This window comes from Lindgomyces ingoldianus (assembly GCF_010093535.1).
Source record: "Lindgomyces ingoldianus strain ATCC 200398 unplaced genomic scaffold BDR25scaffold_13, whole genome shotgun sequence".
In the NCBI taxonomy this organism is placed as follows: domain Eukaryota; kingdom Fungi; phylum Ascomycota; class Dothideomycetes; order Pleosporales; family Lindgomycetaceae; genus Lindgomyces; species Lindgomyces ingoldianus.
The window spans coordinates 1,340,770-1,363,937 of NW_022985174.1; the positions used below are offsets into that span (position 1 = coordinate 1,340,770).

The 23,168-nt window shown below is 50.7% G+C and overlaps 10 protein-coding genes across 10 annotated transcripts; 6 read left to right on the forward strand and 4 right to left on the reverse strand.

Moving 5' to 3' along the window:
• Window positions 1-49: 49 nt before the first annotated feature.
• Window positions 50-2,974, forward strand: BDR25DRAFT_223005 (ARM repeat-containing protein; the record flags this gene model as incomplete). The annotated part of the gene is made up of 3 exons (XM_033685084.1): window positions 50-318; window positions 373-2,740; window positions 2,942-2,974. 3 exons carry the CDS (start codon window positions 50-52, stop codon window positions 2,972-2,974), a joined length of 2,670 nt encoding a protein of 889 aa, XP_033548704.1.
• Window positions 2,975-5,003: 2,029 nt separating this feature from the next.
• Window positions 5,004-6,875, reverse strand: BDR25DRAFT_303248 (uncharacterized protein). Its single transcript, XM_033689969.1, has 6 exons — window positions 6,388-6,875; window positions 6,204-6,336; window positions 6,111-6,156; window positions 5,591-6,055; window positions 5,379-5,538; window positions 5,004-5,320 (listed from the first exon to the last, which is right to left on the reverse strand). The coding sequence occupies exons 1-6, from the start codon at window positions 6,654-6,656 to the stop codon at window positions 5,245-5,247; spliced, it is 1,149 nt and encodes a 382-aa protein (XP_033548705.1). The 5' UTR covers window positions 6,657-6,875; the 3' UTR covers window positions 5,004-5,244.
• BDR25DRAFT_354368 (uncharacterized protein) lies at window positions 6,694-7,191 on the forward strand (the record flags this gene model as incomplete). The annotated part of the gene is made up of 1 exon (XM_033695301.1): window positions 6,694-7,191. The coding sequence occupies one exon, from the start codon at window positions 6,694-6,696 to the stop codon at window positions 7,189-7,191; it is 498 nt and encodes a 165-aa protein (XP_033548706.1).
• Window positions 7,192-8,767: 1,576 nt separating this feature from the next.
• Window positions 8,768-9,696, forward strand: BDR25DRAFT_23935 (uncharacterized protein). The gene has a single exon (XM_033685673.1). The coding sequence runs from the start codon at window positions 8,859-8,861 to the stop codon at window positions 9,324-9,326; it is 468 nt and encodes a 155-aa protein (XP_033548707.1). The 5' UTR covers window positions 8,768-8,858; the 3' UTR covers window positions 9,327-9,696.
• Window positions 9,697-9,905: 209 nt separating this feature from the next.
• On the forward strand, window positions 9,906-11,902 carry BDR25DRAFT_324958 (putative multicopper oxidase, type 1; the record flags this gene model as incomplete). Its single annotated transcript, XM_033692188.1, has 5 exons — window positions 9,906-9,991; window positions 10,043-10,290; window positions 10,343-11,280; window positions 11,330-11,648; window positions 11,697-11,902. The coding sequence occupies 5 exons, from the start codon at window positions 9,906-9,908 to the stop codon at window positions 11,900-11,902; spliced, it is 1,797 nt and encodes a 598-aa protein (XP_033548708.1).
• A 1,138-nt stretch (window positions 11,903-13,040) lies between these two features.
• Window positions 13,041-14,225, reverse strand: BDR25DRAFT_333854 (3,4-dihydroxy-2-butanone 4-phosphate synthase; the record flags this gene model as incomplete). Its single annotated transcript, XM_033692880.1, has 2 exons — window positions 13,041-14,081; window positions 14,209-14,225. 2 exons carry the CDS (start codon window positions 14,223-14,225, stop codon window positions 13,370-13,372), a joined length of 729 nt encoding a protein of 242 aa, XP_033548709.1. The 3' UTR covers window positions 13,041-13,369.
• A 691-nt stretch (window positions 14,226-14,916) lies between these two features.
• BDR25DRAFT_303250 (uncharacterized protein) lies at window positions 14,917-16,522 on the reverse strand. The gene is made up of 5 exons (XM_033689970.1): window positions 16,488-16,522; window positions 16,348-16,404; window positions 16,218-16,299; window positions 15,815-16,161; window positions 14,917-15,764 (listed from the first exon to the last, which is right to left on the reverse strand). Exons 3-5 carry the CDS (start codon window positions 16,271-16,273, stop codon window positions 15,244-15,246), a joined length of 924 nt encoding a protein of 307 aa, XP_033548710.1. The 5' UTR covers window positions 16,274-16,299; window positions 16,348-16,404; window positions 16,488-16,522; the 3' UTR covers window positions 14,917-15,243.
• A 753-nt stretch (window positions 16,523-17,275) lies between these two features.
• BDR25DRAFT_285520 (ribosome recycling factor) lies at window positions 17,276-18,460 on the forward strand. Its single transcript, XM_033688188.1, has 3 exons — window positions 17,276-17,497; window positions 17,548-17,941; window positions 17,995-18,460. The coding sequence occupies exons 1-3, from the start codon at window positions 17,403-17,405 to the stop codon at window positions 18,343-18,345; spliced, it is 840 nt and encodes a 279-aa protein (XP_033548711.1). The 5' UTR covers window positions 17,276-17,402; the 3' UTR covers window positions 18,346-18,460.
• Window positions 18,461-18,593: 133 nt separating this feature from the next.
• On the reverse strand, window positions 18,594-19,696 carry BDR25DRAFT_333856 (uncharacterized protein; the record flags this gene model as incomplete). The annotated part of the gene is made up of 2 exons (XM_033692881.1): window positions 18,594-18,637; window positions 18,695-19,696. Coding segments are annotated over 2 exons (1,046 nt in total), but the record flags the coding sequence as incomplete, so codon positions are not given.
• Window positions 19,697-21,887: 2,191 nt separating this feature from the next.
• BDR25DRAFT_342474 (uncharacterized protein) lies at window positions 21,888-22,881 on the forward strand (the record flags this gene model as incomplete). Its single annotated transcript, XM_033693727.1, has 2 exons — window positions 21,888-22,168; window positions 22,223-22,881. 2 exons carry the CDS (start codon window positions 21,888-21,890, stop codon window positions 22,872-22,874), a joined length of 933 nt encoding a protein of 310 aa, XP_033548713.1. The 3' UTR covers window positions 22,875-22,881.
• Between the last annotated feature and the right edge of the window lie 287 nt (window positions 22,882-23,168).

Here is a 23,168-nt window from a genome sequence, read left to right on the forward strand (position 1 = left end):
CTGACACCCCCCCCACCACCACCACCACCACCACAATACCATCCACACCATGGCCGACCAGGAAGAGGACTTTAGTTCCCTTCCGCTTCCCGATCGCTTCATTCACAAGAACTGGAAAGTCAGGAAAGAGGGCTACGAAGCCGCCGCCAAAGAGTTCGACATCGCCCCCAGCGAAGCAGACCCCGTGGTGCGCCAGTTCATACAAGACGCGAATATCTGGAAAGGAGTGGTGGGCGACTCCAACGTGGCAGCACAGCAAGAAGGCCTCGGTGCGCTATGCTCATTTCTTCAGATTGCAGGAACATCGGGTTGCACGCGGTATGATCTCACACTCTTGTTTTGATCCCCCCATATTGATAAACATTGGCTTAGGACGCGGAATATCACGATAACCACCATCGCCGAGAAGGGCCTTCCATCGACGAGGCCCGCAGCGAAGCAAAAATCACTCGAAGCCCTGCTCCTGTACGTTGAGCTCGATAAGGCGGACCCTGTTATCGAAGAACTCATTCCACTACTTTCACACAAACAACCCAAAATCATCGCCGCAACCCTCGATGCCCTAGCGCAGATATATCACGTCTATGGCTGCAAGACGGTGGAGCCCAAGCCCGTCCTCAAGGTGCTTCCCAAAGTTTTCGGTCACGCTGACAAGAATGTCCGTGCCAAGGCCCAGGAGTTAACCGTCGAATTCTACCGATGGCTCAAGGAGGGTATGAAACCCCTGTTTTGGAACGATCTCAAGCCCGTCCAGCAGCAAGACTTGGACAAGCTATTCGAAAAGGTGAAAAATGACCCCCCTCCAAAACAGGAACGTCTTCTCCGCTCACAGCAAGCCGTGAAAGAGTCGGCTGCTGCGGTTGGCGGCGATGACGATGTTGCCGAAGAAGAAGAAGAAGACGTCGTCATTGATCTCGAACCAGAATACGAGGCTGTGGATGTTTTGTCCAAGATTCCGAAGGACTATACCGAACGGCTCGCTTCTTCCAAATGGAAAGATCGAAAAGAGGCTCTTGATGAGGTGCATAAAGCACTGGATTATCCCAAAATTGCCGAAGGCCACTTTGACGAGCTGGTCCGAGGATTCGCCAAATGCATGAAGGACGCCAACATTGCCGTCGTGTCAACTGCAGCAAATTGTGTTGAGCTGTTAGCAAAGGGCTTGCGTAGGAGCTTTGCCAAGTACCGCTCCATTATCATGAACCCAATGATGGAGCGGCTGAAAGAGAAGAAACAGGCAGTGACGGACGCGATAGGGGGAGCCTTAGACGCAGTTTTTGCCTCAACCAGTTTCCAGGACTGTCTTGAGGAAATTCTCGAATTTTTGAAGCACAAAAACCCGCAGGTTAAACTCGAGTCAACGCGGTTCCTCATCCGATGCCTCAAGACAACACGAGACGCACCCTCGCCTGCCGAGGTCAAAGCAATCGCAGACGCAGCAACAAAGCTACTGACAGAATCACAAGAGGTGCAAAGGTCTGCCGGCGCAGAAGTATTGGGAACACTTTGGAAGATTATGGGCGACCGTATCATGAATGCACATCTCGATGGTTTGGACGAAATCCGCAAGACTAAGATCAAGGAGTACTACGATTCTGCAGAAGTCAGAGCGAAATACAAGCCCAAACCCGTGGCACCCCCCAAAGCTGCAGCTCCTCCAGCAGGGAAGCGGCCCATGCCAGGGAAACGGCCTCCTCCTGGTGGTGTCAAGAGGCCGACTCCTCCAGCCGCAGCCCCTCCACCGCCCCAAGAGGAGCCAACCGCCCCCTTGGCACCCAAGCCCACATCTCGGCCAGGAGCCTCGAAACTAGCTGCTCCGAAGTCGGGTTTGGCTGCCCCTTCGCGATTAGGGGGCTTGAAGAAGCCTGGATCTGGCATGGCGGCTGCCTCACCTCGGCGGCCTGTTGTATCACCTCCCCTCGAAGAAGCACCCCCACCACCCCAACCTCGACTTGGCCTGGCACCCGGACGAGGGCTTGCTGGACGACCACTTGGAAAACTTCACGCGGAGCCCTCACAGGCTCCAATGGCCGTAGCACCAGTAAACGATGGGCTTGGCATAGTGGAGAAAGCCGAGTTGGCAGATCTTCGCTCTGAAGTAGAGCAATTACGACGGCACAACGAGGAAATTCGTGCAGAAAGAACGAAACTCACCTCGCAAATACATGAACTTCAGAACCAGAACGCTCAGCTAATCGAAGACCATACCCGCGACGTCCTATCGATCAAAGCTAAAGAAACACAGCTCGTCCGCGCACGGAGCGATAACGAGGCTGCAGAGCAAACTGTTCTCAACCAACGACGGGAAATCGACCGTCTCAAGCGGGAGCTTAGCCGCCAAGTACGCGCAACGAGCCCCGCGCCTCTCGATGTGTCAGATCAAATCTACGCTGATACCAACGCCAACGGAGGAGCACGATTTGTAGATTCGGGATATGGCAGTACGGGACTGTATGGCGGGCGTAACAGGGGATTCGGAGCACAGCCCACAAGCCCAGTCGGCGAAGGTAAGGAGAACATGATTGATGGTTCTCTTTCCCGTCCTGGCAGTACTTTGAGTGGGAAGCTAAGTCCTTTGCGCGCGGGTACAGGGTCTACGAAATCGTCATTATCCTCTCGAGGCGGTAGAATGAGCCCACCGGCGAGTACGGGCGGCGGGCAGGCAAACACGGGTGCTGAGAGCTGGAAACGCGCAGCTGAGGTGACGCAGAATTTGAAACAGAGGATTGAAATGATGAAGGTAAGTCATGTTCGTCGGTATGATATGTGCACTTGCGAGCATTTTTGGGGTGGAAGGCGGTTGGAAGTCGTGGATGGGGACGAGGTAAAGCATAGCGCCTAACCTCGAGCTCTCGCCCTTCGGCTTTCCTCAGCCCCGACCCTCCCTCAACCTCTTTGTGCGACAGATGACTTTGATAATAAGTGCTAACCACTCATGTAGGCGAAACAAGGCATCGGGAGGCCACAGCAATAGTGCACCATTGTGCACCAAACACGCGTGTTTGGCCCCTGCTTCTGGCTGCTTCTGCTCTGTAGCCACAAGAGAGCCTTATGCAATTGATTGACTCAAGGCTCGGGACCCGCACCAAACCCAAGGAAAGGTCACACAGAAATGACCACCCGGCACTTGTTGCGGAACCGAGCACGACATTTCAGCTCAGCTCAGACCAATCCAACTCAGCTTCTTTTTCTTCATCTTCAAGACCAACGGGTTTGCATAGTTCGCGTTGGGGTTGCACTACTCGGATTTGCATGTGAGTCGGAGAACGGGGCTATGTGGATTTCCCGATGATGTTTTCGGAGTGTGAGCGGGTGCCGGGCATTACATTTTTCATGATGGATGGACGGCGTTTCGGTGCGTTTACGTAGGGTTGAATGGATGGGCGGTTGGGAACATAGCATGGCTTTTCTGTGAGCCTCAGACCAAGCCTTTTCTATTACCTTTTGTTGCTAATTTTTTGGAATAAGACTGGAGGGAAGGGTATGCATGACAAGGAAGGAAGTTTCAACCAGTCATGATACCGAGGCGCTTTGTTTTCCCTTCTTTTGATGGATTACTAGAGAGATCCCCCCAGAAATAGTTTAGTCGTAATATGTTATTTTGTTTACAGCACGACGGAGTGGAGTGTATGAGAGCGAGTTTTGAGAACATGCTTGAGTGATCGTGCTGCATCGTTCATCTCATCAGATTTGTGCCTACCAGAGGCCACATTGGAGTAGCATATGCTGGGTTACCTTCCTTCTCCAGATCACGACTCCATGTCCACGAGGCCTAAGCTCCTTCTTCGTTGACGACGTCATAATTTTACACCCTCGCACCTTCGACTTCAGTACTCAGTCCAACTGAGGTCGTTCCATACGTTGGCCTCCAGCCTATCCTCGTACGGCTATGTCCAAATGATTAACGTTCGTTGCCGCTCGGCTGCAAGCTTCGGCACCAGCATTAGTGTGAAGACAGACACGCCGTTTATGGAAATTTTCTCGAGTCTTTAAACTATAGATCAAGCCTAGAGATAGAGGTCTAGACAGCTCTAGCTAAATACTTGATTGACTGAACATCGACTTCAGGGTTGGCTGTTGGCTAGGTAGACTGAGGGGAAGGGAAGATGGGGGGTGATGTGAGTGAGTGTATTGGTGAAATGGAATAGTGTTAGAGATTGGGGGAGTGCGGTGGGAATCACAATGGTAGAAGTAGACACAATATACTCGATTCAAGGCTAAGCCGTCTCTACTGCTTTATGATGTGTGTCTAAGGATGAACCATTCAATCTGCATGCACAGCAGATTGCGGCCCATCAAATCAAATATCTTGCCTAACGATGGCGCAATTAATCAAACCCAGCTATGAGACCCAACCATGACCTGGTCATGACATCCAGGATATCCCCTCGATGACTACAAAATCTCTGTGCTTTACAGCTGCACTATGCAGGACATCCTTCTACTCGCAGGATCTGATACAAACGCAATGCGGGGGTATGTTAGTACCGCTTACGTGCATTCCATGCATTCCAGATCATGCAAGATCTAGTCTCCCTAGAGATATGGGTCGGAGTCGGGCGTGCGGAAGAATGACGTGGTGGGAGTTGGATATGCATGCGGACGGAATAGTCAGCAGTGGGAATTTGAAGCGGCAAAGTTCGAGGAGCCATCTCGAAGACTAAGAAATAATTCGAGAAGAGGACGTAGATGATTCACTGAAGCTTCTAGTTGAGAACTAGGTATTTGATCCGCATTCCACAGCAGCTCTCCGTTGCCAAGAACACAACATCTGATCAGCCTCTCCTTGGTGTATGACATTAGAGACCTTTATCAGCCCGTCTGAGTTCTTTACCCTCACTCATGTGAATTCAATGCTATGCAGAGATCAAAGTTTGCACGTTTCACGTCCATACTATTCCATATTGCGCACTCTGTCCATCTTCCTTTATACAGCCCTTCGCAATCACTAACGCAAAACCGCCCGGTAGGCTAGCAAGAAATCTCGCTGCAAATACAAAGAGTAAGGGAAACAAATTAGCATTACGGACTAAGCATATCACACATCTTAAATCTAAATGGGCGAAAAGAATATATCCGTCCCTAATGCACCAGTTTTCCAAAGACTGACCAAAGACGCCAAAAGCAGCCCGCAAAGCCGATTCTTGAAACAATGCCGTAACAAAATCCCCCCGTTTTCTGGAGTTCTAATGATCCTATTGTTCTGTCCTGACGCGCTTACAGTCTCTAAGGAGGAGTAGAGGTTCAGTACAGGATACCACCGGCCTTCTTGCAAGCTGTAGCGACGGCGGTGGGAGTCGTGGTTGAGGTGATGGTGTATCTGTGGCATGCTATTAATGGAAATGGTGAAAAGGGGGTTTAAGGGGATCAAGACGTACGTGTACTTGAAGGCTTTGGTGGTGATGCTGGTGGCGATGATGTAGCGAGTGACAGTGCGAGTTGGTGTAGGCGCGGTGACGGTGACCGGGGGAGCGACTGTGGTGCCGCTAAGTACGGTAATGGGCGCGGGAGTAACGGTCTGGGTAAGAGTGGTGGTGACTAAATCTCATCAGCAAGCAATCATTGGGCTCTGAGTTAGAACGAATCATACTAAGGATGGTAGCAGTGGTAGCCGCAGCCGTACTGGTTGAAGTAACAGTCGTCCAATCCGCAGTGTTGGCATCCGTGATGACCAGTGGCTGAGGGTCCGGAGCACGACCTTGAAGCCTGGCCCTCCTCTCCTTTACAAATTTCGCTTTCTCGCCGTCATAATGGCCCCTGCGGTACTTAGCACTCAATTTGACAGCCATTGGGCCAACAGTTGGTGTAATGGTGGCAGAAGGATCATGGCGAGACTGGCGGGTAGGCGTCTTGCAACTCGCGGTCTTAGTCATAGTAACTGGCACGACTTCAAGAGTGTACTTAGTTAGTTTGAGAGTTAGAAGCGTCTTAGTCGAGGTTGAGGTCACCCGGGAAGGTGTGATCGTCACGGTGGGCATAACTGTTGTTTTCGGGCTGGTGACTGTGCTGGGAGGCAGTGTTGAAGTCGTGGTGTCGGTTGCAGTGGTTGTTACGTCTAAGGGCTTGATCAGAAAATTGTTTACATGGCTATGAGAGTGCTCCCAACTTACTAACTAGAGGAGTGGTCACAACTGTGGCTGTCACAGTAGGCGTGTACTATTGGATGTCAATTGAAATCTTCAGCATTGGATGGTTCAACTTACAGTGCTCGTCGATTGAGGTCCCACGGACAAGGAGAAATCGCGCTCATAGGCAATGGGATTACCGCTGTCGCCATTGTTGCTAATAATGACCACAGACCAATCGCCCGAGGACAACTGACTCTTCTCTATCGGGCTACACAAAGTTCAGCACTGGAGTTAAATTCACTTTCTCAAGAACTCCCACCATGTCGAGAGCATGTTGGTATCATCTGGCGTCAAATTGGTCTCTGAGCATTCCGTTTGTTCACCGGTGGGATCCACAAGAATGTTGTATGCAGTATCAGCCTGGCAGCCACCGAATTGAGAGACGAAGGTGAAGTTGTCGTTTGAGAGAGAATTCTGGAAATACGATCCACCATTCTGAAAATCCATGCCATAGGAGACACATGTCTGAGCCAGCACCGTGCGTACACTAAGGGCTATGAGGCCAATCCGGGAAACGAGGGAAGTCATGGTTAGGACCGCCTGTACAAACTAAAGGAGGCGAGTGATGGCAAAGACACGAAGAATGAGCTGGAAGAGAACGATCCCGAGTGATGAGAATGAAATTGAGAGAGAGCGTGCAGCAAACTTAAGAAGGCTCGGACTGAGTGTGCAATCGGAACATAGAATCAGTGGGCTTTTATCTCCTCTAATTCCGGTAACTATGATGCAAACCTTTGATGAATCTGCCGACTATTACCGTGAATGTGAAAAAAGTCAGTTCCGGACGGCACTCATTCATGGCGAGGGACCCGCTGTTCCCACAATCATATCCGGCTGCAGACGTCTACTGTGTAGGGCCCCAAACGGGAGGCCAGGTTTCTTCGTTGACCCGGAGTCTGGCCTAGCACTCGCTTATTGGTTCCCCTTGTGGATGCACAGCATTATTGTTGACATCCCACAAACTCCAGGCTATTATAGCTGTGTACCTACAGGAGAGGAAGGCGATCCAGACGTACGGACGGGCTTTGAGAACCTTGCATGTCCGATCGCGAGGGGCCCATAACATCGAGGAATTCATGGGAATGGGATAATGCATGGAGGGGTTGACACTACCCAGAACTAGAGTTGAGGCTGCTTTTGAGGCTGACTTTACCCCTGGGCTGCTGGCAAGATCCGCTTATCCGATGGCGGTATGATGAAGTGGTGGTGGAGCTCTTGCATGATGCGAGCTAAAATTTCCACTAGTTGCAAAATTGACTGCAGGGAAGCTGAAGGTAATGCAGCAGAAAGTGATGAAAAACCGAGTCGCACTGATCATGGTTCGTTCTAGTGATTATCGGAAGACTGTCCGTAGTTTGGTCGTAGTCAGCCTCTATAGGCCCCCTATATTTGGAGAACGGTGGCACCCTATAACGGCAAGACACGGGACGGGAAGAACCGCGGCGTGGTAACGCTCAATAATGATGAACTTTAACGAAAGGTCTGGGATCAACATGGATCAGCATGATGTCTCGACCTTTGGCGAAATTAATTCACATCCTCAAATTCATACCACAGCGGTAGGGCTTAGTCATAGAATCCAAGTCTCCTAGATAACGTATTAGCACGAAAGGGATTAGTTCTGGGGTCGGAGAAGGTCTTCGTTGCTGTCCATTGACGATATGCAGCTAAGGTGAGGCACAGGTAAACTATCGAGCCATAAGCCACCCCGGAGCGAGGAAAATGCTTGTCTCCTCTCCTTCTGAGCAAGGGACGTGCTGACCTGAGGCGAGTGTGGCTTCAAAAACACCGATTGGGGGCTTATGTGTGCCGTGCCCCGTCATCGGAGAAATGGTGGGGAGCCATTCCGAGCGGGCCACCTGCATGCCAATGGGTCCAGATAGGCGAGAAGGCGTTGCAAGAGCCCCCAAGGCCGCTTCCAAGAGGTGCAAGAACGGCGAAGATGGCTGACTATCAGATGCCACAATATTGGGTACGGCATGTTTCGTCCCGTGGGTTATGGTTGTCAGCGTCACGTGGAGGGTCCTCGAGGGTAGGCTAAACCTGTATGTAAGAAGTGATCCTGTGAGTTGTACAGCTCTAAGATATAGAGCTATCGCTGACAGCTTCAGTAGACTGGCCCACTTCTGCGGCCCTTTGCCAGTGTTTCTTGAACCTAGCTAGAAGTGAGCGATAACGTCACCGCACAGCACCTCGCACTCGTATGGAGATGTTGAAATGCCGACAAGCTGAATGCACGAAGCTGCACCCGGTCCGGTTGCACAGTCTTTGGGCGTAGTACGGGGCAAGAATCTTTCCGCGCATGGCCTGACTCTTGATGGAAGGCATGAATGCTTCGGCGAGTGAGAGACAGGAACAGAGATATGCAAGGCACTATGCATGTGGCTTAAATAACGGTGCGTTGCAAACTTTCCTGACACCGTGGGAGTACGGGTCAGAGTTTGTTGTCTGGGGTGGTGCTTGAGTTGGAGTCGGGGTGCCCTCAGCCTGAGCAGTGAAGTCAAATCTCGATGATCCGACGACCGGGTTTCGCTCAATCGCGATGCCTGCACATGCAGCCTTCCCTAGTCGGCAATGCGCTAAACTCGACAGGGGAGATAGAGTATTGATTTCTGCATCTTCGGCCTCACGACTCTCGCCTCCATCAAATCTCCGCCGTGAACAACTTCATCACACCTCAACGTCGTCTCTCTCCATTGTCCGCTTGACTCGGCTTGCCTTAGGAAACACATGGCGGCTGGCTGCCAACACCATGCTTCATCCATGTCTTCGCCCACCTTCTTGCTAGCCTCGCTAAAAAATCTGCGGGACCTCACCACCACCATTCGGACTCCAGAAGCCTTTCAACGCCATTTTCAATATCAAATCCTCTTAACTGGGAACGCCATGGGAAAGCTGACGTATACGACCTGCCATGGCTCCACTCCATTGCCGGACACTAGGAAACACGCTACTTCTCCAGCTTTACTGCATCTTGATGCTCCTGTGCTTCTTTGGGGGTGCGAAACATCGGTATGGTATTTGGAAAACACGCGAGCTTTGTGCAACTCAGGGTACAGGCGCCAAAAGCTTGTTGATCCATTTGTTCAGTATGACGGCCATCTTCAGGCCCGAGTTGTCGGGGTTGATCTGATTCCGGTTCGGCCAGTCGCCAGCCCGCAATTCTCCCCGTCAACCTCAACCACCTACTCCTCCTAACCTATCCTAACGCTTTTCGTTTTGGGTTATTCCTGCTCTAGCAAGTCCCGTCCTTGCAGATCGGTCTTGGCTTAGGCGTCATGGGGATCCGGCCCACTCTCCTGTCTCAATGTAGCCAAAACTTTTGATTTGCTGGTTGCAGCTACTACACGACCGGGTCACCGGTTTGCTCGCACTAGAGTCCCATCACAGCCTGGTGCTTGCATTCTGAATATTCTATTCCAGGAGTATTCCCCAGTTGAATAGCTTATGACTGCAGCGACTATGGTGGCGACGCCACTACATTGGGCAGTCAGGAAATCCGAACCAGGGGTGAACCCGTAGCAAACACGACAGAACACGATAGGATGGCTATGGCAGCTGTCGTTCCGACATTTTCGGCGCCGTCGTAGCCATGAAGATGAAAGGTATATCTAGGGTCTTTCTCTGCATACACCTTTCCACTTCATCCAGCAACCGATCTTCCTTCCGTAAGAAGCCTTGATCGTTGAAAGCCCTCTCTTCGTGTTCATTCTTTGCTGATCTACGGCGATTCCTCAATCCCTCCTAGCATTTCGTGAGGCAGAAGAACTTTCGAATATGCGCATTCAATACCTAGTTAGCACCTGCCTCGCGGCAATTACTTCCACATCCCTAGCAGAACACATTCCATTTGATCACATCCTGTGGGGAGAGGCTGGGCCAGCTGGCAATCATCTCCAGGTCCGTGCTACCAGCACTACATCCGCTACCCCGACATCGACAAAAGTAGCAGACTCTGCTTGCACCAACGGTCCCCTAACAAGAAGTTGTTGGTCGAATGGTTACAGTGTTGCCACGGATTTCGACGCCAAATGGCCAACCACTGGAAACACAGTATCTTATAATCTTGAGATCACCAATGGCACGTGTAATCCAGACGGTCATGGATCAAAGCCCTGCCAACTTTTCAACAACCAATACCCAGGTCCTCTCATTACCGCTAGTACGTCGTATTTATAAACAAAGTACTGTTATTATGCTAACATGCTTTGCAGACTGGGGTGATACCATTTCAGTCACGGTCAAGAATTCCTTAACTGCAAACGGTACTGGTGTCCACTGGCATGGTATCCGCCAGCTCGGTACCTGCCCCCAGGATGGCGTCCCTGGTATTACCGAGTGTCCGTTAGCCCCAGGCGATACCAAGACCTATACATTCAAAGCGACCCAATTCGGGACGACATGGTATCATTCTCACTACAGCTCTCAGTATGGTGAAGGTGCATTTGGCCCTATAGTTATTAATGGCCCTGCTTCCGCCAATTACGACATCGACCTAGGTCCAATGATGCTAAACGACTTCTACTACCAGACAGCATTCCAAGTCGGCTCGATTGCCCATCAAAACTTGCAAAATGGCGCGCCACCACCACCTGCTGACAACCTCATCGTCAATGGAACTAACAAGAACGCCAATGGCGGTGGATCCTATGGCAAGGTCACATTGACCAAAGGCAAGAAATACCGCCTCCGTCTCATCAACATGAGCGTTGACAACAACATTCGTGTCTCTCTGGACAATCATCCATTCCAGGTGATCACCGCCGACCTTGTTCCCATCAAGCCATTCGTAGCGAACTGGGTTCTTCTCGCGATTGGCCAAAGATATGATGTAATATTTACCGCAAACCAGACGGCTGACAACTACTGGTTCCGCGCAGAGGTTGCCACAGACTGCGCCAGCTCCAACAACTTCCATGGTCGAAGCATCTTTACTTATTCAGGTGCTAGCGGTAATGACCCTACTACAAGCGCCTTTGCCAATCCATCCACTGGCTGCGTCGACATGAGCCCTCTTGTTCCATGGGTCAAGAACACCGTCGATAGCACAGCTTTCGTTAATCAGGTCGGTAACCTTCAAGTAGACTTGGCGCAAGAGCAAGCTACGACCAACGGTCAAAACATTGTCGTCTGGGCCGTCAATTTCACAGCTGTAAGTACTTTCCGCCACTGCTGGGTTCCAAGCTAACAATGCTTGCTAGATCAACGTCGACTGGGACAAGCCGACTCTCGAGTATGTTAAGACGGGGAATACCAGCTATCCTAGTGTGTTCAACCTCATCGAGATTCCTAATGAGGGTATTTGGTCGTACTGGATCATCCAGGAGACCCCAGGAACCCTAGTTCCTATTCCCCATCCCATTCATTTGCATGGACACGACTTCTACGTCCTCGGCACGGGATCTGGCACCTTCGACAAGAGCACTTCTCCTAGCACTCTACAATACGACAACCCGATCCGCCGTGATACCACCTTCTTGCCCGGAGGTGGGTGGCTCGCTATTGGCTTCCCTACCGATAGTAAGTTCATCCCCTGCATGCTCATGAACACTGCTAACTTTTACACAGACCCCGGCGCCTGGCTCATGCATTGCCACATCGCATGGCATGTTGCCGACGGCCTCGCCGTCCAGTTCCTGGAGAGCAAGAGCACCATGCCATTGCCCGACTCCGCCTGGGAGTCAACTTGCTCCAAGTTCCAGACTTATGACAAGAACCCTGGTTGGCCTAAGACTGACTCGGGACTGAAGGCTAGAGGCATCGAGTCTCAGTAATCATTCTCAAACCCCTGAGTCTTTAATATTCTTTTTATTCTACCCCAAACATTACATGAAAGGGGAGAAGTGTTTTAGATGGAGTTGTTAGCTTGCTCCTGGCGAATGTTCGTCCGGCCAATATAATTCGAAAAAATGATGAATCATTATTGGAGTTTGGTGGCTTGGAGTCGATCTCTAATCAAGGACTGCCTTTTTTTTCTTCGGGGTGTTTGGTGGATTTAGGGGGCCGGAAATTTTCGGACCTGTATATATCTCCTAATTCTCATCTTACACTTTTAGCATTTCTATTGCCTCTTCGCTTGAGGAATTAAGACTCTTGGTGGTTTGACCTGAGTTCTAATTATGAAACTCGCTTTGTACGCAGTGGTGTCCAAAGTACGCTTTGGCGGCAGTGGGACGTCTTCGGCCTGATATGTTGGGATTGCTCAGTTTGGAATGGGAAAGGATCCAGACCAAGTCGAGGATCGGTCCTTGGTGTGACTCCATACAGGATCAATGTTCTCTTCCCCACCTTCTAACCCATTCTAACGTTTTCGCACTTCCAGTCCTATAAATTTCTTCTAGTTCTGGCGAATCCCTTCAGGGGAAAGGGGCGAAAGGGAACGGCTCATGGCAAAGTCCTTAGGTTCGTCCAGAAAGAGATCGAAAGTGGAACTTCCACGTGGTGTGGCGTTAGGCGTATCGAGGATTGAAGACAATATATCTAGACGGGGAGGACAGACTGGATGGACTGGACGACGGATTTATGAGCCGAATCATAATAGCTAAAAATATAAAATCCCGCAAAAAGGAAAGTTTTAGATTTTCTTGCAAATAGCTACACGAGGTTCTCAGAGGGACAACCTCAGCTGTTTATATATCCTAACTCCCTCACGTCAGCCGCAGCCTCTAGGCCTAGGGAATGAATTGAGCGCATTTATTGCGCGCGTTTATCGCGCGCATTTATCGAACAAGGTATGAGCAAGATATGAGCACGTTTCCCAAGAATAGTAGCATCCGAACTGGTATAGCAGGGAAGGCTTAGACTTTACAGGTGTGCATCCCGGGGCTGGCTATGGGGTCCCGTGCTATCGGACAGATCACAAAATGCCTTTGATTCACTCCCGGAAGTCGGGAGTTCAGAGAGCTCTGAATAGGGTGAGATGCATGGTAAGCATGGAAATTTATTTCTAAATGGCGGGATGTACATACAATGACGCGTACTAGAGAGAAGAGAGATGACTGAAGATGGTGGGTTTTGGTATCTGGATGCAAGACTGATAGAGGAATATTTACTCGGAACCTTGAGTGCAGGTGGTGTTGGTTGAAGCCGCTTGCGCGGAGAAAGAATATCTAATATTTTTCCAGCATGCGTGCAAGAAATAGACAGCGGTAGATCAGAACAGGACTCATGCTCGGTCAGAGGGAATATGGCACAACCAACCGAACCGTACCGACAAAACGCCAGCTAATGTCATGTCTTCTTCAGTAATCCGACCCCTCAATCCCCAACTTTCCCTCGTTCTCTTCCATGTACGTTACCAAGTCCGCAATCGTGCACACCTTAATGCCCCACTTCTTCCCAAATGCCAAACACTCATCCCTCCTCATCATACCTCCACCTATTAGCTCCGTCTTCCCATCAACCGCCTCGCCGTCTGTGATCAGCTCGCAAATCACACCGACGGGTGGCTTACCCGCCAGCCTGCAAATATCGACAGCAGCCTCCGTATGTCCTCTCCTTACCCTCACCCCGCCCTCCCTCGCCTGCAGCGGGAGCACATGACCGGGCCGGCGAAAGTGCCCCGCCTTAGCCGTCGGATCCGCAAGCGTGCGGCACGTGAGACTGCGGTCTTGGGCGCTGATACCCGTTGTGACGCTGTCGTGCACAGCGTCAATGGACACGGCGTAGGCAGTGCGGTTCCTGTCCTCGTTGTCGGCGACCATTTGAGGGAGGTGCAGGGCGGCTGCGCGCGACACGGACAGCGGTGCACAGATGTAGCCAGATGTGTAGCGGATCATGAAGGAGGCTTTGGAGGGCGTGAGAGCAGATGCGGCGATAATGAGGTCGCCTTCGTTTTCGCGTGAGGGTGAGTCGAGGACGATGACGAATTCGTCGTTGGCTGTACGCGTGAGACGGCGTTCACACAAATTCAAAGCGGGTGTGAGAGAAGCGTACCAACTGCCCGTATGACGTCTGGAATCGAGTCGAAAGCCGGATGCGCAGGTGTGCCAGTCGCATGTCCAGTGACGCTATTCGCATGGCCATTAGTATGGCCATTTGTATGGTTGTGAAAGCCGTGGACGCCGTTGATACCATTCACGCCACTGGCAGTGCCATTGGTAAAGGTCGGCATACCGTCCGTGTTGCCAGGCATGGTTCAAGGACTTCCTCGACGTCTTGCTCTCTTTAAATATCGTGTCCGCGGAATTGTGGAAGCTGGTGGTGCTGGGCGTTGGAAATTGGAAATGCTTAGCCAAAAAGCTGGACCTCTTTGTAAGCCGACGGCCGGAGGTATCCGCGGGACGAGAGCGATGGGCAGTAAAAGTGACAGAACTGGGCGGCTGCTGTCTGTTCAGTGCACGATATCAAGTCAGGTCACCATGGTGGAGAATTGCGAAAGCTCTAGAGCGGAGCCACGGTAGATTACATAGTAGGGTTTGCCACGGTCGATGCATGTGCTTTCGAGTTGTCCTGCTCGGCGGTCGGTTGTGGGTGCTGCCTCGGACAGGGCCGAGGTCCCGCCTTTCGGCCGGTTCTAGATGCCGATTCCGACCCCGCGAAGGTCCACACTCCGATCACCTTCAGCTCAACCACTAATGACTCGCCCCTCGCTCACCGAAGGGGAAAACATCTGGCAGAAAACGGACCTCTGATTCCTCGCTCCGTATGCCTTCGTTCCTCAGCGGTGACTTTGTGTCCGTGTCGGCGATCGAGGTGTTTCGTCGCTAATATTCTCCTTACTATACACACACAACGGCTAAATCCCAGTCGCACGGTAACCAGGTAAATAACGGGTCTATCAGTTTGTGGCCAATTTTACTTGAAGGTTGGACCATAAACGAGGATGTGGAACAATTAGAAGGACGGGCAATACGTCTCTAAATGCCTGGCATCAAAAGAGAGAACAAAGCAACCATTTCTACCAGGTTGTGTGGGTAGATACTTGTTATTGTGGCTGCTCAAGTCCAATTAATCAAGCCCGTGTCTTCGTTATATACATTACGTTTTCTGTGGATTTTAGAAGCCACATACCCTTTAACTCAATTATCAAAACCTCGTCGCGACCCTGAGATAATGCAGTAGAAACTTCCCATTTGTGCACCAGTCGAAAGCCTATATTCGCAATTTATACGTACTAATAGTTCCTGTATTCATACTGCTGTGTCGGCATTTCGTAAGCCATCGCACTCCCCAAAAGTTCGCTTCTATTTACATCATAGGGAGGAGCAGGAGAAGCAGGAGAAGTGGGTGATGGTACAAACTGATATGACTGCCCGGGTTCCGGCGACCATTGCCGTATTGGCGCCTCCGCCATACCTATGACGGGTTGTATGGGCTTCCAATCAGGAACCGGTGGAATTGGCGCTACTGGAGGGGCTGGATTCGCCGCTGATGCTCCTGGAGGCGTGTTGTTATGCTTACGTCTAAAGATGAACACGCCGATTGCGGCGAATGCGAGGATTGCGGCGCCGCCCACGGATGCACCGGCAATGATGGGCACGTTGTTGGAATGAGTGATTTGGGCGGTAGAAGTCGATATTGCTGTTGCTGCTCCGGTCTCCGTTGCTGCTGCCGTTGCGTATTTGGGGGTTGAGATTGTGGAGGAGGTTATAACCAAGGTGACGGGAACAACGGCCCCGCCTCCTGAAGGGGTTTCTTGGAAACGTTAGGTTGCTTTAACGGGGTTGGGGTGAGGTGGTACATACGATCGACTACTGACGTGTAGACTACAACTATTGTTGACGGCTCCGGAGGTGGAGATGAGGCAACTTTGCTTGAAGGAGCGGCACTACTTGAAGCAACGGCACTACTTGAAGCAACAGCAGCGCTACTTGGAGGCTGTGGTGGTGCTGATGGGGCAGTAACAACCGTTTTCTCAGCTGTAGCAGTCGTGGTCTGGGTAACTGTGACCTGAGAAGGCGCAGGCTTCAGTGAGCTTATTGAGGTTGTTATTGTCACCTCCCAGCCGGACTGGCAATTATACATCGTCAAAGGATGGGAGTCGCCCCTAGTGCGATATATCGTTCCGGTTCCGCAAGTACTTGTACCGCCACTGTCGTTACGTTAGCAAACGTAAGCCATCGCAACGATGTTCGGACAGCGGCTTACCATGGTACAGGTGTAGCATTCTCAAAAAATGCGGTCCCGTCTCCGCAGAATGTCATAAAATCACAGAGCCCATTTCCACAACCTAAGCTCCGTTACAAACATATCTTCAACCTGTAGAGGCTAAGCTGACAATTTCCATAAGAGCCTGAGGTCGAGAAGAATCCCTTGTTACAGCTTCTGGTGATCCCTAGTCACCCAAGCAGTATTAGCGTCAGAGCAGTCAATGGAGTATCTGTGGATATAGCTAGGGAATGTAAAGTAACAGCGTACAATTGGTAATACCAGATGAATACCCAATAACGTTGGCTCCATTGTCTCTCTTGTCGAGCACAGCAGCAGCGGTAACTATGGGGTTTACCGCGATAGCAGAGCCCACAAGGCTAAGAAGAAGAAGAAGTGCTGTCGGACTTTGAAAAGATGCCATCACATGACCCGTGATCTTGGAGTTATCTAGGTAGTGCAAGGATGTATAGGCAGATGACAGGGTAGGATGAGGATAGAAAGCAGAGACTATAGAGACTGCGGCAGGAAAGAGAGACCTTAAGTGTGAACTCTATGGCGTGAGGCCTTTGGTAAGAAGGCTGAGGAACTGCTGTGAAGCAGCAGGTTATCACCCATTTCAGCGGAAGAGGCTTGAGGGAAGCGAGAAAACGAGGAAAAATAGCGAGACCCGCCACCACCCATCCACAACATTGGCATGGCAGCGCTCGAAATGGTATGGATTAGCGATTCATCTACATTTGAAAGACAAAGCTGAGGAGCAATGCTTCGGATTCCAGCCGATGAGAGTATCAGGTGGGGTTTTCCCACTCATTGCGGTATTGACATTAGGAGCGGTATTAGGGTCTAGATAGGAGCAGCCTCTGCAATAGCCCTGGAACAAGCGGGTGTGCGATCTTCAAATGAGTTCGTCGACGGACTGGGATGTTTCGTGTGGGGTGATGGTGCTTCCAACCATAGCAACATTCTTGTAGCTGAAAGGTGCCCATATTTGGCCTGACTAAGCCACTCTTTAATTGATAGAGATTTCGCCGAATCTACGACCTAGATTAGCCGACTTCAGAGTTGAGACTTCGTTGACCAAAGAGTTTGTAGCTCAATGTTCTCACGTGGTGGTGTTGTGGAACGTGCATTCTGGGCCCTGTTAAAGCTGCCAAACCATCATAAACAACCACCAACACAACCATGTCGCGGCCTATATCACGTCTCGCATTCCAGTTAGCTTCCCCAGCTTCACGCCCCACCCCGCCGCGGGCAGTCAGGCTGCCATGCCGAAAAGCGTGCGCCAATGCCTCCCCTCTATCCTCAACATACGCTCACTCGCTAGAAGACTACTCCGACCTCTCTCAACTCCGCTATGTGCGGGCCAGGCTGTAAGAACCTTCACAACAAGCCCCAATTATCTCAAGAAAGCCGGCAAGGCCAATAAGGGACACGCTCGTTCCGATTCCTCGCCGCCCGTGTCTGATTTGTCCGCTTCAACGTCCACGGATGAAGCATACGATGTGTCAATACTGGAGGCCAAGATCCTGAAGGCGATGGAGCACTTGACCCACGAGCTATCTCAATTGCGGTCAGGTGGGCGATTCAACCCTGAATTAGTAGAGTCGTTGAAAGTACAACTAGGCACTGTGAGCCGAGGGAAAGAATCAGTGCGGTTGTCGGAAATTGCACAAGTTGTACCGAAAGGCAGACTGCTCAACATTATGGTTGCTGAGAAGGAGGTGAGCATTTCTATTGCTGTGTTGCTCGACTAGAAAACTGATTGCGAATCCAGTACATCAAACCAATAAGCTCTGCTATCGCCGCCTCAAGCCACAATCTCGCTCCCCAGCAGCCCCATCCCGATTCTCCCCTCACTATACCTGTGCCGATTCCTCCGCCAACCGGCGAATCACGCATGGCTGCGCTTGATATGGCGCGGAAGGCTGCTGAACAAGCAGACAGGGCGATCCAGGACGCAAGAGCGGCGCATCATAAGAAGCTGAGGAAATTTCAGCTGGAGAAGTTGGTTCTGCCAGATGACCTCCAGAAGGCGACCAAACGAATGGAAGAGGTGGTCAAGAAAGGACATACCGAGGTGAAGAGGATAGTGGATGGTGCGAAGAGGGTCCTTGAGAGTCAGTAGGCGCTCCCTTCCTGGTCGAGCGTGGCATAGTTAGGAGGCATATCCCTCTGTAAACATATGTGTTCTATGGGTTTTAAAAACCCTTGAAAAATTCAGGTCATATGCATGATAAACCCTAGGCTTCAGTTAAGAAAAATACGTCTATTCAAATTCGTAAGGCTCTCTAAGCAACAACCATGCCCTTTCTATCTATCAAAACATTCTAATGTATCGCCCATCTTTTATCTTTTCATTAGTCTAGCTTGATCCTAGTGTCTGTTTCCATAATAGCGGGTGTCCTGTCCCTGGGACCCTGCCGAAGTATAACCCAGCTCAACATCGTCAGTCACAAGGTGTGCATGGGGCGGACTGAATCCCTTCTTCGCCATCTTCCTCTCTTCCTTACGCGCCTTCTTCTCAGCTTTCTTAGCCTTCTTCTCCGCCTTGCGCTCCTTGCGAGATGGGAACTCGGATTCAGGCCCCTGGAGAACCATGCCGGGATGGATGACTGTAAGAATGACGATACCCAGAAGCATGGGGAAAGCGTCGAGGATGAGCGCGTAGATTTCGTGGTAGGGCAGCGGATTCGAGATGTCTACGCCCGCGGAGAACTCGATTAGGCGGAAGACGATTCGCATGATGATGAGCGCTAATACAACGTAGAGTGCGCACGTAAGCCACATCCACTTCTTATTTTTGGCCGTCGGGACGGCTCCGGTGTTCTGGAGGCGTAGATACTCGACGTGGAAGCGTGCAATAAGCACGGTGAAGAGGAGAATGAAAGCCCCTTGGATGCCAACCCCAGTCATGTAGATGTTCTTTCCAAGCTTCTGGGTATCAGCAGAAGATCCCGGAGAAAGCATCGAGCCGCCAATGCCTTGGACGAGGAAGGACAGGATATCAAGCCAGACGAAGTATTTCCCAATGCTGATAGCCTTGATGCCGTATATCTTCTTCAAAGGATGGAATGTCCAGATCAGTCGACCGGCAGTCATGTATGCGTACGCATTGATCCACAGGGGCGCAAGCAAAAACAAGAGCTGGCTGACGAAGGCCAAGGCAAGAGATTGCTGGTTGTGGGAACCGAGGGCGCGAGTGATAAAGGATGCCCACTCCCAACAGCATGCCATGATAATCACCCAGCAGAAACCTTTGCGATAGACAAACGCTTGGCTGGTTTGAGCAATAGTGACGATGCCGAAGAGGACGGCGAAGGCAACTGCTGCGGCGAAACTAGGGCTATAGGAATAGTATGAGTTACAGGCATCAGGAGGGACATAGCCGTATTTTCCGGGGACGGCGGTTGTGCAGGAAGGTATTGATGTGGAGGTTGTGGTTGAGGCGAGGGATGTTGCGGTTGGTGTTGCCATTCTCCTGAGATCAAAATTGACGATCGAGAAAAGGGAGGATTATTGAAATTTTGACGCAGTGAAATTGCTTGATGAATGAAGAATTCAGACAAGTAACCAACCTATATTATATATTTCCTCCTGGATCGCCCATATCGCTCTTTTCTAACTCACAATTGCTCAGAACGATGCATTGCCGTTGGGCTTGCGCATTCGATGTAAGCCACAAAGCAAAGTGCGAGCAGACCAATCAAAACCCGACCGTACCTAGAATTGGTTTAGCTGTTCTTATTATATCAGAACGGGAGAAGAGTCATTGTGGTCCGTGAGAGGGCTGAAAATCCTCCCGCAGAGGCTTAGTAGGCTTCTTCACACCAGGTGTCGCGTAGTTTCCGGATTAGGGAAGATGAAGCTCAGCCACAGGAGTGCAAACGCGGTGTTGCGGGTTTGCTGTAAGATTAAACGAGTGTCATCCAATCGCAAACCTTTGTCTAGCAGTCCAAATAATTTTTTTTTGAGACGTATAAAACCCCAGAACTATCGCAAGCAATTCCAAGGTGGGATGGGCAACGACCCGGGTAAGGGGATGCATTGTATCTGCTTTGGATCTATGTAGGGCCTTCTTGCTGTTCGTGTAAGAAGACCAGGCAAGTTTTGCATGTTGTGTCGAATGCTTATGCTTCGCGTCTCTTGGAGATTGCGAGTGGTCGCAGGAAGCGTCCGTGGAGCAAGCATCCACACATGGGATGGGACGAAAGCAAAACATCCCTTGTGGCTACCATGAATGGACGCAAGATCACGTTTAGGAAATTTCAGGGGGACAGTGAAAGATGAAAGATTGTTGGCCATGCTATTGCGGCAGTGTTTGATCACTGAGCGATAGTGTCAGGAGATTGTCAAAGGAATCTTGGAACCTCCAGTGAAGGTGGATTAACTCGATGTCACGTGCCCGGATTTCTTTCCGAGGCTTCCAGAACATTTTAAGCCTGAGGCCAGCGAGTCGAAGCCAAGCGCTGCTCTACCGTTATATCACCCGCTCTTCAATCCAAGAATATTACTTGCAGGTGGAGGTAGCTACTCCCGATGGAGATAATTTAACAGAATGTGGGCCGAGGGTTAAGTTTGCGGGGGAGCCGAGTGCAGATCGGCAGCAGGCTTCCTCCTCCCAGCAACACCACATGGCAGACCTCCACTGGCGTTCTCCACCTGCACACATTACGTGAGAACGGATATCATTTCGTTAACTTCAAACTCTTTTATCACTTCTTCCTCTTAATTTTCTTCCTTACAATAATGTCATTGTCTTGACTTGGACACAACTGACGATCTGAATGAGCGGTCAGCCCTCATCTCTCTCCGGACTTGTCCCAAGATGCCTTTGTCAGGCGTCCCGTTTGGCAGGGAGCTAGTTAGGTTCCCAAGCCTCAGTCCTGCGGTGTCAAGTGACGTTAGCGATGATCTGTCCCGGAAACCTCAAGAGATGTTCGTCCTGACTCGGATCGGGATGGCAAAGTGCGGCGGGGCCCCATCCACACACGACCCCAACAACAGGCAATCGGACCCAAATGAACCAATCTAGGGCTCTCCATGGGTTCGGGCACCTTAATCTTTAGCACAAATCGTCCAGGGCTTCTAGAAATCCGGCCAACAGCCTTCCATCAACACTGCAGTCAGCGGCCTTGCCGCAGGACTGTGCCGTGCCCGACCGTCCACCAAAGCCTAAACATAGCGCCGTCCTGCCAGGCGTAGTGTGCAGTCCCCAAACCTAAATAATCAGGTGTCACACAACCACTGAAAACTTCTTTCTTGCTTCTGCTGTCATCATTGGAATGCCTTGTGCCACATGTCTCCTCCAACCCATCGGACTTTGTCGTAGTATTTATATATGACTCAATGTAATCTTTTTCCCGAACCATTTTTCGGCCTCATCCGACACCTCATGGCCCCCGCCAACGAATTTCCCGCTCTCCGAAAGCGGTTCCCTGTGCCATTATCGCGAACTGAAACTGCGCCAACACGATCAAGCTTGACCCTTGAAGGCGGGCTTTTGGAAGCATGGGCAGAAGGCTACAACGTTGGATCCCTTGTCATCCTCATTCTGATTGTGTTCTGCAACTATCGCTCTGGAATTCTGCTTCACAAACTCATTTTGCTTGAGCTTGTTTTAGCCCTCTGGCACGGAACTTTCATCTTTGCTCAGGATCCAATTTATGGATGGCTAGTGCTCTGAAATCTCGACCAGTTGCCCGGCTGACTGGATTCAGGTATCTGAGTGCCACCGCAACCCTTCTCTTCATATCCTACCAGATTCATAACGTCGTTTCTTGGCTGAAGATTCGACCTTTTCTTCCTAAATGGGGAAGCAGATTCTTCATCCTATCCCTGGTGGCTGTTCAACCATTCTGGATTGCCGAAGCCTGGTCAAATTTCGAGTACTTTAATGGGTTGGGAAATAATGTCAATGAAAAGATGCGACCTTGGGAAGCCCTTGTTAGGTACACTTGAGCCTGTTACTGGTTATGAAGGAAATTGCTAACTTGTGTACCCAGGGACCCGTGGTGGATTTTCACTACTTGGAAATTGATCGATTCTATCAAGGAAACCTACGGCTTCAAATTGTGGAACCTGGTTCGGATAAACTCCCGATTTGGAGTCATGCTTCTCTGTATGTTCCTCTCGATCGCGTTCCTTACAACGGATATCTTTGTTACTGCGCTCCGAGTCACCAAGGATTCTGGCATCAACCCATACTGGCGGATGGCTCTTGTCTTCAAGTGCGCCTCCGACACCATCTTCCTAGACGATTTCAAATCTGTTCTAGACGACATTGTCACAAAGTCATTTAGTAGCCAAGGAGGAACAATACATCGAGGTAGCCATGCCATCCGTAGGAGATCTACCCATCCCGAAGGTCCTGACTTTATCGAATGCGGCCCAATAGCCAAAATTACATCCCCGCAGCCAGCCGCACACTCCCGGAGTCTAACCCCCCTTACTACCCGCGGAAATAACAGGGTGATCCCTAAGATCCACGTTCAGCGAGAGACAACGGTAACAACAGAACTTCGGAACCCAAGCCAGGAAAGTTTTGGTAGTAACCACAAGATTCTTCTAGAGCCGGAGCCTACTATTTACGTTCCGAGTTATGATAATAGCAACTTTACGACGCAATCTTCCAGTCACATGAATTCGGGGGCCTGAATCTAAGCGACTACTGGTTAACATTTAATCAACTCAGGCGTGATCTTGGTTCCAGCCACCGGCTTGCCAACCATGTACAGCCAACCCAGGGTTTGACAGAGCTAGCCAGATGATTAATATCGCCCCCGAGGTTCGCCATTGATCATGATCAACACAATGAGCAAACAGAGACACCGACGAGACATATGACACTCTCGCTGGCACGGTAGTCAAGGCTTACCGGTTATTTTAATTCGCCCACGGCAGGAAACGTATGCTAAAGACCAATGCATGGCTTGGATGCTTCTTTAGTCT